This window comes from Pleurotus ostreatus (genome assembly GCF_014466165.1).
Source record: "Pleurotus ostreatus strain PC9 chromosome Unknown scaffold_9, whole genome shotgun sequence".
In the NCBI taxonomy this organism is placed as follows: domain Eukaryota; kingdom Fungi; phylum Basidiomycota; class Agaricomycetes; order Agaricales; family Pleurotaceae; genus Pleurotus; species Pleurotus ostreatus.
Genome location: NW_023503164.1, coordinates 1263419 through 1275431, shown reverse-complemented (window position 1 = coordinate 1275431; position 12013 = coordinate 1263419). Strand labels below are relative to the sequence as shown.

The following is a 12013-nucleotide window of genomic DNA, read 5'->3' as shown; positions in this document are numbered from 1 at the left end:
CAGAGCACCAAAGAGTAACGATACTGTAGACCATACTATAGCTAGAGGAATTGATTGGACACGTTGTGGAAAAGTAAGGTCTTACTTGGATGCTTCCCCTGCTCCACGAAAACGTACTGTGCCATCATGGCATGCATACGCCGCAATAGGACAGACTTTTGGCTACACGATACTTACATAGTTATTCCCACAAAAAGAACAGCGATACCCCGCCTCCAACATCTCTTCCACGATCCAACCCATCGATGAATGGCCCAAGGCAGCCGAAGGCGGCAGCAACGCCTTACGCGTGCACCCAACACACGTTCTTACTGATGTTGTCGACAAGATGAAGGACGTGACGGAGCATCTGCCTGCACAAATTCAGTACGAGTTGACCAAGCGCCGATGAAGCAGCTTCACTCACTCCAGCTGTGTCCGTTTTCGCATTGCGCAGTAATGATGTCCTGGAAAGGGATGTTCGACCCACACGCGGGGCAACTTTCGTTGAGCGATGTCGGAGTTAGGGCTTCTGAGGAGATGGGCATCCCGAGGCCGTTGAGCTTCTCAGCAAGATGTCGGACACTGAGCAATAAGTCTGGGGGACAGCGAGGGAGGTTGGACTGTACGACAAGGCGACGGATGAACGGTATGTCGTCGGCTATAGAAATCCGGCTGGGTACGTATATGAGTTATACGTAGAAACGACGAACGAACCTTGGAGGATCGGAGCAACTGCCGTTAGATGCTGGACCACGGCCCTCAAAATGTGGTGAGATATGTTGTCTAAAAGTGTTTGTGCAATGCGGCCACAGGCTTCCTGCTTCTCGGGGTCCTGGTAGATTTTCTAGAAGCCATATCAGCGTCAGCGGAAACGCAGAGTGTGTATTACAGGCCTACCCAAGCGTAATCTGCTATGGCTAGCCGGAGGCGATAGGAAAGTACACGATCCGAACCAAATAGCTGCTCTCTCAAACACCGCCTAAAGCAGATGCGAAAGTCCTCGCAAAGCACTCCGTCGTACGGATCGGGGGCGAATGTGAGAGGAGGGTCGCCGGACGGCCGAATTATGTTCAGGATATTCGAGTGGAGTTTGTCGAGAGTACCTGGTCCGTTCAACCGGCGGAATACAGCGCGAAGCAAGTCGTGCGGTGATGCCCCATCGGCTGGTGGCATGCTAGCGTGAGGGTCACCGATGGCGAAGAAAGAGCCACGAGCTTACAAACTTTGCAATTCTTCAACAAGTCATCCAGCCCGGCAAGGAAGGCGTCATCGTCAGATTCCGGGAACAACTGCGCAACTACGAGCATGCTTGTGTGCTTCGCCTCGTGCTTGTAGCTGAAGTCTGCTGGCCGACATGACCTAGCAGAAGCCTATCAATTGCGCAGAGGAAGAAATAAACTAGTAGATTTACTCGTGTACCCAAACGGCAGCGGAAGAGTCGTAGCAGCACATTCCGCAAATTCGACCAACGTCTTCAAACGTGGAGTTGGGTTCATAGGCTTCAAAGATTGAGCGCACCAACTTGCTGGTGTGTCCGGTGGCGAGGCTGGTGCAATCTTCGGCAGGTGGGTCCCAGGAGGGACCCCCCGTTATATTGTGAACGATATGGGCTGACCCATCGAACAGGGAAATGAGGAGGATGTCCCATCGACCTAGGTATTGGATGCCTGAGGGCGGATAGAGGGCGGAAGACCCAACAGACATGCGCTGGGTTGTCAATTTCAAGGAACGCAATCCTACCCAGTCGGACGAATCGCTTCTATTGAGAGGCGACCATAGATGGAGTACCCCTGGGGACCCAAAGACAAGGATTGGCTATGGCGAACTAATGAGTTCTTTGCTTGTCACGAGTGGAAACCTGCTTCTACCTGTCTGCTTGGGGGAGATATCCAAGACAATTCTCCAAAAACTACGAGTGCGTCGGTGACAATCACTTTCTCGGATGCGACCTCGACGTCTAGTGCGTATTGTCGAGATAGTGATGATGGTGAGCCCAGTATATTCAACGTTTGCTTGATGGCCAGGGCGATAACTTGGCCGCTAGAGTCGTTGATAGCCAGGCGTGCTTCACCTGCAGCGGTGTGGGTCAGAGGGGTTTTCGGAATCCGACAACCAACGTACATGTACTCTCCCCAGAGGCAACCCACGGAGAGACAGCAATTTGTGATACCCAATAATCGCTGACCTTTACGGTATTGATGCGTTCAACGGATTTTCCGTCGAACCTATGCAGACCGCGGTCAGCTGAAAGGGTGCGTTACCTATGAGTGGGACTCAACCGGAATAGCAACACTGTCCCCGCGCGAGTGCCAGCTATCAGCAACGATGCGTCGACCAGTGGCGATGGGGAAAGGCCAAAGGCAGCTTGCCCTGTCCATGTAATACCTATATGGCTATTTCTGAATACAGAGCTATAGGTGAGACAGGCCACGAACTCATGATCTGGTACTCTTGGACTTCATGTCCAGCAATTTGTCGCCCAGCTGTATAATGGTGGATCTGATCTTCGTTGCCCGACGTCAGGCAAGAGTGAGCTATATGCATACCATATTCCATTCGCCCTTCAATATGTTCTTACTGGGCGCCCATATCGACAGGTCCATATTGGAGGTCAGAACAGCCAAAACGCATCTGAGAGGGGGATCAGCGAAGTCTCGAGACGTAGATGAACTACATACGTTGCACTCGGGGAAACATCAGTAGGAGACGAGCATATCGCTTTGAGACTGATATCCAAAGAGCCAAGCGAGAGAGCGCCCCAGTCTAGTGCCGTTTCAGTCGCTTGCTCCACAGAAATCGGGACGACTCGCCTTGGGAAATCTCTGGCCATTTGGTTGGGCTCAGCGCGTCCAGGTCAATCAAGTTGCGATACCAGTTCAATTGTGCGTCGGGGGAGCCAGTCGAGGTCCTGATGACAGAGGCTACATCAAAGTTTAAACCTAGATGCGGGGTCTACATGTCCGTCGAAATGGGCACCAGGGAAGCCTGTCAAACGTAGTTCTTTACCAAAATGTAAATGGAGGACTTCATCATCAGGAGCAATTGCCCGTCGCGCGACCATTGCACGCAGCGAATAGAAGGATAGGCATTCGCTGTTGGGACATTCAGAGTCGAAATTGCATTCGAGTTTACCATTCGTGTTGACGAGACGATGAACAGAAAGAAACACCGAACTATTTCCCGATTTAGAAATGGGGCGGAGGTGGCGCTGCGCTCACTCTCTGCGTATGTTCGGTTGGTGATGGCCTTCTCGATATAAGCCTGTTGTGAAGCGCCGAGCACCATACGGGTCATCGAAATGTTTCCTTGTTTACCCGCCAAGCAGCTATATAATATTTTCGGAGGCTAGTCTACGGATTTACATCAAGGTGCTGCTGCTGAGGTATATGATGCACTACAAAGGTACGTACAACACGGGGGTAAGGCGAGCGGGATATTGACGAGCAAATTTACATGGATGACCAGGCAGGACAGCAGGACTTAAGCGAACAGAGGCCAGACAATAAACATGAATGTACGAAAAAATGATGAGGAGAGAGAGAGCAAGAGGAAAGTGTAGCCGGCTGGGGTGGGGGAGTGAGTACGAGTACAGAGAATGAGCGACAGGAGAAAAAGATGGAAGTGATTAATCCCAGCGTCATGAAGGCAACAGCGTCCCAGCAGGTATAAGAACATCCGACGGACAGTGAACGAGTGTATATTTAATCGTCGTCCTCGTCGTCCTCGTCTTTCGCTTCTTCTTTCTCTTCGCTCTTCTTGCGATCCTGTTGGACAATAGTGATGAGAGAACGTTGATGAGAAACGAGAGAAAAGTACGAACATCGTAAGCGTTCTTTTCCTCTTCGGCCCGTGTCTTATCTTTGTTAGCTTGCTCAACATATGGCTGTATGTGGGACGTCAGCAGGAGCGTTATCAGAAATAAAGCGAAAGCTGCACCTTCTTGTCCTCATCGTCCATCTCCTTCCACTTAGCTCCAAGGAGTTTGCCAACTTCACCTAAGTACGAGGCATAGTGTTAGGAAGGAAACAACAGACAACGAGAAGCCGTTGTCACTCACCGAACCCAGCATCGGGATTCTCAGCCTTGATTCTCTCTCGCCAGTCTTGGCTGAAGAACATGTATGCGGAGAGGGCGCGCTTGGGTGCCTTCGGGTCTTTCTTGCCCTTCCTAGGTGCTTTCTCAGCCTTATCGGCGGCCTTGCGGGACTAGAGACGGGAAGGGGATGTCAGCGGAGTGCACGGAATCGTAAGGTAGGATCGGAAGTGAAAGGGAGAGAAGGCTCGGAGCTCGTTGAGGACGACGACGAGCTGCAACCATGCCGCCAGCGATGGTAGCAGCGCTAAGGTCGTCAGAAGAGTGATCGGCAACGAAGAGGCATCACGGATCGGACGAGAGCCCAGAACACAAGTATATGCGCCCTAAAACGAGCCAAAGTTGAAAATTTTCAAGTTCAACAGCATTGTACAGCATGGCGTCCGACCCGAAACAGCGCAACAAAGGTCCTGAAAGCTGATCTGAACATACCTTGGACTTTGTGGCAGCCTTGGGCATCTAGAAGTGCAAGGGCAGAAGCCAGTCAGCCAACGATCATTCAACAGACACCATCACCACAAATGACACGTCGAGCGAAGTTCCAGCGGCGCCAGGAGGTCGCCTTCGAGCGATGTGGCCGATGAGCGAGGGCGGAGGGAGAGCGCGACGCGTCCGTGTGACCAAACAAACAACGCGCTCTCTGCCATCCCCCTTTCCTGCTCGTCGCCGTCTACAACGACGAGGAACCCCCAAACAACGGCAAAAACACCGCCAGCAGTGTCGAATGAACCATAGCAACATACCTTGGCGACTAAGTTTGAGGAAAAGAGGGAGTATTGGAGACTTGGATTTTAGAGGAGAGCGCAGGCAGGCCAGGCGTATACAGCTAAAATCGCAGTAGGGGCAATCACTGTGTTGGGTTGCAGAGGGGGCGCTGGCTGCCTCTTAGGTGGAGTGCTGGGCTTTTTGGTGCTGGGAATCTGCTTCAAGCCCCGCGCTGATGCCGTTCGGCCGAGGTTTGTCCAATACGCACAGACCGTTACTTTACATCTCCGCTTCAATTTCTACCCTAAGCGCTATCTAACTTAGGATGATAAGATAACTCGTTCGCAAATTAATGCCTTTGGGCTCGGAAGGTATGAAATCCTAGCACCGCTACTTCAGATTGACTGATTGAAAATTTGACGGACTACATAGTATCAACATGTCGCTACTAACGACAGGAGCGGCAACTGAGGTTCGACGTTGCCTTGTTGTCCTTGAACGGGGTATTGTGGGTGCGCTACCATGAGTACTAGCACGAACCAACTAGCAGCGAGCAGAAGCACATACATGTAAACCTGTGCCCACGATAATAGGGTCTGCAAACATCAGGTGTTGCAAGTCTTTCCCATTCCACCGCCACCTCTCGAAATGCTGCAGGGTCACTCGTACACGGATGCATAACTTCTCTGATGCATTTGTAATCAACCTACGATACCTGTGTGTCGCCTCTTCTCCCTTGGTTCTTCCGAAAGAAGGATCGCATTCCATCCTCTAAGAAGAACGACCAGCGATGTGAGTCGGCAAGCATCTCGAATTCCGTCGATCCAGCCAACGAGGACATTGTACCTACACTCGAACCAGCACTAGCTGTTGGGGGAAAATCTTCCAATTCGACAGCATTCTTGGAGGTAGGGACTGTAGCGAAGCCACGGGGGTCGTTCAGAATTCGCAGTAAAGCAGGGTGGAGGAAGTGCTCGTCTAGCCTATCATCCCCCTTGCAGAGATTAGGGGGACAGGGAAGAGACGAAGCAGAGGGTATCGGGCGGCTTGCGGAGTCGTGAGGTTGGTACTTTGTGGCTTTTCCATTCTATTGTCCTTTGGACCCACACGCGAAACTTCAAGGGCGGGCCGACGAACTAGATCGCTTGCGCCCCGACAAAGCCATCTTATTAGGCTTACTAACAAAACCTTCCTCATGCACAAGTTGCTTTGTGCGACGACCGATCTGAACGACTTACTCCCTCATTCTGTATGCTTGCATACGAGTAGGGCGCTCTGCCACCGAGTCAATTAGAATATACTAGGTGTGCACTATTCCCTCTAAGGGGCATGGGAAACGGGTGATTCATCCTGTACCTATGTACATACTTTGCATCGGCGTTAACGAGTTCACTCCTTAGCGACGATGACAACGACTTTGCCAACCTTCCCTCCTCCTTTCAACATATCCAAGAGAGCAGCCTCGGGAGCATTCTCCCAACCCTGGACAATGGCCTCCTGGCTCCTTATCTTTCCTTGGGCGGAGCGGGCGGGTACCTCGGCGAAGAACTTGCCCGCGAACTTTGGTATCAAATCAGGGACTAGGAACCCCCAGATTGTTTGGCCTTTTGTAGATGAGAGTGATGTTCTGTGCGTTCGTGAGTAACCAACATCAGTTGGGTCGATATCTCTCTAACTCGCCTTGGTCCTGTAGCATGCGCCCTCTTCGTCCAAATCGACCCCACGGTAAGCGTCTGCACGGATCGGCTGAACGCGTGGATCCAACCCTTGTGCTCCATCGCCGTGGTCCAAAACGTCGTCACAACCTCCCTCATGGCCTTCCGCATCTGGCACACATCCGCCAGATCCGCCCAGTACAAAACCGGGAGCTACCTCCTCCCGGTAGCACGCATCCTCATCGAGTCTGCGGCGCTACAGCTTGTCGTGGAGATCCTGCTGCTCGCGCTCTACTCGCGCACGGTGAACGGGCAGTACTTCTTCCGAGTTGCTGGAGCTGATGACGCCTACAGTGGCGCGTCTCTCCTTGGCTGTCTGGTCATGCCATGGGTTTGATATACGAGCAGGGGATCACTTTCAACGCTATCACTATTCGCATCAAGCTTCGCGCCAACTCCACTGCGTTCTCGAGGTCCGACCCCGTCCAGACGATCGGGTGCATGCCGATGAAGCGCATCAAAGTAGATATCACTACCCAGATGGAGGACGACACAGATCCGAAGCAAAGCTTTCCAGAAAGCTCAGTTGCTCACTCGAGCGCCTGATGTATAGGGAAATCATTTGACACCAATTCCCATCTCGTTTGTCTTTACGAAGTCCGCTCTTGCTTTGTTTCTAGGATCTGTACCTTGGCGTCGTAATTGATCCATGGATTTGGGCCGTTCTACGACGATGGCGAGCGAAAGCTGTAGAATCCTATTTGACTCGGACATATGGCTTGCAAACGAGAATGGATTCGTCGAAGGTCCTTTCCGAGAGAGGTATTTTAGAAGGACATGAAGGCTACATGCGCCCCGCGAGGTATAAAAGATGGTTGGGGCGAAGTCGAACGTAAGTCCTTTTCGGATGTGGCGGGCCTATCTCCGAATGGCTGTGCATCGGCAGTAGGCCGTCGTTTATATTTAGCATTCACTTCAGGACGTTCAATTTGTATTTATATTGCGAGTGCGATTTGTCTGCATGACGTTGGCAAACATCGGCAGCTGAGGGTATCCTCGTTTAGATTGTACAAATAGTGAGTAGACATTCCGAATTTCGTGACCTATTTTCAGCCCACTAGTGATTCACTAACTACTGGCGGTTTGTCCTCTTTGAGAAGTCGTTTTGCATACTCGCGGTATTCCTTTGGTATCGAACGAGGTTTCCAGTGATCGAGAGCAGCCATAAAGCTTTCAAAGGTTAAGCATCCTAGGGTTTCGAAATCGATATCATGAGCCGGAGCGCTTTTGACAGCAGGCTCAGGAAGCGCTAAGTTGTTTGCATTGTCCTCGTCATCGCTGTCGTCGCCAGTGGTCATGAGTGCAGATCCTTGGCTTCCCGTCAGAACGTCCTGTCCGATGACTTCTACTCTTGCTCTTCTCGTTCTCGCATGCTTGTCTCGATTCGTCTGAGCCTCTTGAAAAAGGTCGCAGAGTGGTTCGATCCATGTAGCTTGCAATGGCTTGAACACAGGCTGTACCTCGTGTAGCACGGGCTCAGGGTCCCCCAAGAAAGCACGCTTCGCATTACGAGCTTCTCCATAATCCCCAGTCCATGTTTTCAGCACTGGATTGACAACGCGGGAGTAAGGGACGTCACTGCCGATCTTATAATGCACTACCGCCCATATAAGCACATAAAAGAGCGATTCGAGATCGTGCCGATACAGATGGACAGGCGGTTTGGGCCCGAGTAGGTCGTAGGCCATGAACGGGCCCGTCCCGGTTCGGTGGTTGGTGCTATTGCCAACCGCATCGACGGGTGTGGCTAGATCCCAGTCATTGAGGACACCAACGACGCGCTTATCATTAGTCCATAGTAGGTTGTTTTCGCTTATATCCCTATGAAGCACCATTCCGTACCTCGTCACGGTGCGGTGGCCTGTGAATTTCGAAGCGTTAGTGAGGTCTAAATGATGAACCGCACCACGTACACTCAACAATGTCAATGAATGCCATTTGGAACCCAATCAACGTTTTGACTTCCCAAAGGTGTTTATAACGATCCGAGAATAGGAGGGTGAAGTACCGTTGCTCCAATCCATGTGCTACGTTCATGTCATGGAAGAGATGTCGCGGAAGTCCCGTGGATTTGCCCTTGAATGTCAAGGCGCAGTGAACCTTGGGGAGGTGCCGCTTCATCCAAGGAATCTTGTTAACAAGGGCATTGATCGTACGGGCTTCTAGGCATGGACGCCTCTCTAATGGCCAACTGAGCTTGACGACCATTGTATCCTTTGAGTTGACTTGCAACGCCAGTTCCTTCGCTGCGTCGCGAAAGTCTCCGTCGTCCTGCGAAGGAGCCCCACCAATCATCTTGACCATATATCCAGGCAAGACGTGTGATCCCTTACCCGTAAGTCCGCCGTAAATGTATAGAGGGTTGCCGGTAATTTGGAAGTGCGAATAGATCCCTCGCCCAAGGTTATCCACAACTTCAATCGAGTCGTTGTTGATCCTGTTGCTATTATCGTTGGGAATCTTGAGGATCGCGTTTTGCAATGAGTATAGCGGCTGCGAGAGGGCGGTGTCCAGGTTGGACGCAACGAGTGGCTCAAACCCTGCATGTGCAAGGTTACACTGTCCAATGGCCAAGGCAACTAACGCTAGCTTCCACGGCTCCTCGTCGAATTTGAAAGGCTGCGTGAGGATAGCACCCATGCGATCGTAGTAATGTAACGTCACTTGCGTGTCCGTGATGACCACACCGGTGGCCCATCGTCTGCAAGTCGAAGCCAAGAGCTCCAAAGCACATCCAGCAGCTTGCGGTTCTTTCTTAGCGTAGGCTGCGAGTCTCGGGCGTTTCGGCGCTGGCTTTGGCTCGTCGGGGGTATCAGCGCTGCAGTGTTTGCGCTTGGTACTAGAGCTTGCAGCGAGTGCTAGGTCAGACGTGGATGAAGCTGGAGCAGCCGCAGCAGCGGTCCCCTCCTCGTTAGTTGTGCTTATAGTTGAGTCACCACCTGCGACGCGCTGTGTGCGAGGTGTCACGGCGAACTCGACAAAGGCTTTGGCGAGTGACCAGGCTACGGGCGACTCATGGTCGTGCGAGCCGAAGAGGAATAACTGTTCCGGCTTTCGGACGTTCCAGATACCCTTCAGTGGCGTCTTGCCAAGCGACGCGTGGTGCACGTCAAGCTTGCGCCCGCTGTCGATGAAGGTGTCGAAGAGGGCGGCCATGATCGTTTTGAATGGTTCGTAGAGGTCTTCTTCGGGCGCGGCTTCATCGAGCAACTTAGTATAGGTAGGCAAGCCTTCGAGCTTCCATTCTTTGTTGCGTATGTACTCGACATCGGCCTTTGATACACCATACACATGCTGCACATATTCTTCCATATCCACATCTTCTGATACGAGGCCGAAAAGCTCTGCCTGCAAACCACTGTCCATGCCTGAAATGAAGACGAGTGAGCGAGAATGAGAAATAGTAAGGTTGCCACTTACTGGAGTCCGAGTTGGAGTAGTACGGTTCAGTTGAAGGGTAGAAGTTGTAATAGTCGTAGTGGTAGTCGTGAAGTGATTCAGCGGAGGGGCAGGTATTCATAGCGGGTCTATTCCAGGGCAAGGTTGTGGCAGTAATGGTAGTGAGATTACCACCCCAAGCTTACCACGCACAAAAACAATGGTCAACAGTGGTCAACGTTGAAGATCCACTACGGCAAAGTAGATATGCACCGAGCATTGCCTGCAATGTTGAAATGCCCATGTCACAGAAGCTCAGCGCCAACGACGGAACAAGTCTGTGACCACTACAGCCAAACTGCAAAGGTTGTGGTTGCAAAAGGCCGAGTTCTTCAGGTCGCACATATGGACAGATGTGTGTGTCCATCACCGTTGAAGTCGAAGATATCAAGCCCAGTGTCCTCGCCGACTCGGGGAGGCGCCCAAGCGATAGCGACTCAGCCAGCACGTGCCCCCGTACCTCCTCACGTGCCTGTCTTCCTGAAGAACCGTCCATTCAGATGGTGCCCTTCATGCCGCGTACCAGTCTCCAACCTTCTCCAACCCCCTGGGTCCTCCAGGCTCCAGTACCCGCTGCTCGCACGCTGCTATACAGCTGGTCCATCGCTGAGCCGTTGACAGACAGACACACATGAGCACACTCCATTCAAGTGAAATAATGATGTGACCTCCCATCAATCTGGAGCGTTCTCGAGAGCTAGTCACTTGATTAGAATCCATGGCGTGTTGTTTTTCTCTCACCAGCACGTTTGGGAGCCATACCCACCGAGACCTTTTGGCAGTTTATCCTAGGGCGTATAAGCGATGTCGACCAAGTCATCTACCTTCCTCAGCGGACAAATCATGCCATGAAGTATTCAATCTTCGCCGCCCTCCTATGCATTGGATTTGGTTTCGTACACAGGCAATCGGACAGACCGAATAACATTGTAGTCGCCAATGACGACGGATGGGCAACAGCCCAAACTCGTGCGCAATTCAAAGCCCTAGAAGCCGCTGGATTCAATGTACGTACATATATATACGCGGTACCGTTTGCGTTTTCCCAAAATCACTGAATGTGCATGTATTCGTTTTAGCTAGTACTTTCCTGCCCCGCGATCAATAAGTCAGGAACAGGATCTTCGACGGCTCCGCCGACGACATTGACCGCACCTTGCGAATTCAACACTTGCACGACAGGATCTCCTCCCGAAGGTTCCGACCCTGAAGACCGTAAGAAAACACAATGCACCCGCAGCTTGCGCAAGCTAACTACGAGATTATCCAGCTCGCCTGAACTATGTTAATTCCGAGTCGTCCCCGCATGTATCTTCCTTATCCTCGCAATGAAACCAGCTTACAACTTCTCCAGCGTCAATTCAGTTCGCTTCCGAATTCAGACTCTAAGACCACAGTTCTTTGGGGGGTTGCCTGATCTCGTGGTCAGTGGACCGAATGTTGGGGGTCAGTACATTTCTGTGCGCGCTGTTATCAAAGTTGGCCCAATTGGCACCAGCGAACCTCTGGTACGGTGTGAGTCTTTATATATATGCATGTGTGACGTTGGAAATAAATATCTCGTAGCGGAGCAGCGTTCGAGGCAGCCCCCGAAGGAATACCCTCAGCTGCGTTTTCGGCCAGCCGAATCTCCTTCACCACTCTCGAGTCTCGATACCGATCCAAATTCTGCGCTCTCTATTAGCGCTCGCATCTATGCTGATCTCACCACCACCTTCACAACGACGTTGCTTGCTGCTGGATAACCTATCCTTCGACCTGGCATTTCAGTGAATGTCAATTTCTCCCCTACGTCCAGCTGCACGCCCGTTGAGGTTTTCAGAATCGTGCCGAGTACAAAGCTCTGAACGAAGCCCGGTTTGATATATGTAGGTGCATTGATGCCTAGTCGCGTGTGTCTACTCCGTGAAGACTTTGATCTACTCTGCAGAGAAACAGAGCAGAAGATCCAACGGATGTGCGCTGAGTCGTTTATTTCAAAGACGCAGCAGTTGGATGAATTGGTTTTATTGGGTGGCGACCATAGATATAGTACCCTGGAGATCCAAAGACAAGGATTGGCTACGGAGAACCATTTGCTG

General features: G+C 51.7%; 5 protein-coding genes across 5 annotated transcripts; 2 read left to right on the top strand and 3 right to left on the bottom strand.

Annotated features, from left to right (window-relative positions):
- Positions 1–41: 41 nt before the first annotated feature.
- On the bottom strand, positions 42–2812 carry PC9H_011600 (uncharacterized protein; the record flags this gene model as incomplete). The annotated part of the gene is made up of 13 exons (XM_036781083.1): positions 42–162; positions 209–353; positions 407–640; positions 697–826; positions 880–1145; positions 1202–1341; positions 1394–1797; positions 1851–2053; positions 2104–2207; positions 2262–2367; positions 2418–2481; positions 2529–2613; positions 2661–2812. 13 exons carry the CDS (start codon positions 2810–2812, stop codon positions 42–44), a joined length of 2154 nt encoding a protein of 717 aa, XP_036626938.1.
- An 871-nt stretch (positions 2813–3683) lies between these two features.
- Positions 3684–4533, bottom strand: NHP6 (Non-histone chromosomal protein 6; the record flags this gene model as incomplete). Its single annotated transcript, XM_036781082.1, has 5 exons — positions 3684–3746; positions 3803–3865; positions 3919–3977; positions 4040–4187; positions 4507–4533. The coding sequence occupies 5 exons, from the start codon at positions 4531–4533 to the stop codon at positions 3684–3686; spliced, it is 360 nt and encodes a 119-aa protein (XP_036626937.1).
- Positions 4534–6184: 1651 nt separating this feature from the next.
- PC9H_011598 (uncharacterized protein) lies at positions 6185–7040 on the top strand (the record flags this gene model as incomplete). Its single annotated transcript, XM_036781081.1, is given in 3 exon segments — positions 6185–6416; positions 6473–6825; positions 6843–7040. The coding sequence occupies 3 exon segments, from the start codon at positions 6185–6187 to the stop codon at positions 7038–7040; spliced, it is 783 nt and encodes a 260-aa protein (XP_036626936.1).
- A 503-nt stretch (positions 7041–7543) lies between these two features.
- On the bottom strand, positions 7544–10014 carry PC9H_011597 (uncharacterized protein; the record flags this gene model as incomplete). The annotated part of the gene is made up of 3 exons (XM_036781080.1): positions 7544–8355; positions 8408–9862; positions 9915–10014. The coding sequence occupies 3 exons, from the start codon at positions 10012–10014 to the stop codon at positions 7544–7546; spliced, it is 2367 nt and encodes a 788-aa protein (XP_036626935.1).
- A 766-nt stretch (positions 10015–10780) lies between these two features.
- PC9H_011596 (uncharacterized protein) lies at positions 10781–11677 on the top strand (the record flags this gene model as incomplete). The annotated part of the gene is made up of 5 exons (XM_036781079.1): positions 10781–10939; positions 11012–11147; positions 11203–11230; positions 11287–11447; positions 11499–11677. 5 exons carry the CDS (start codon positions 10781–10783, stop codon positions 11675–11677), a joined length of 663 nt encoding a protein of 220 aa, XP_036626934.1.
- Positions 11678–12013: the final 336 nt, after the last annotated feature.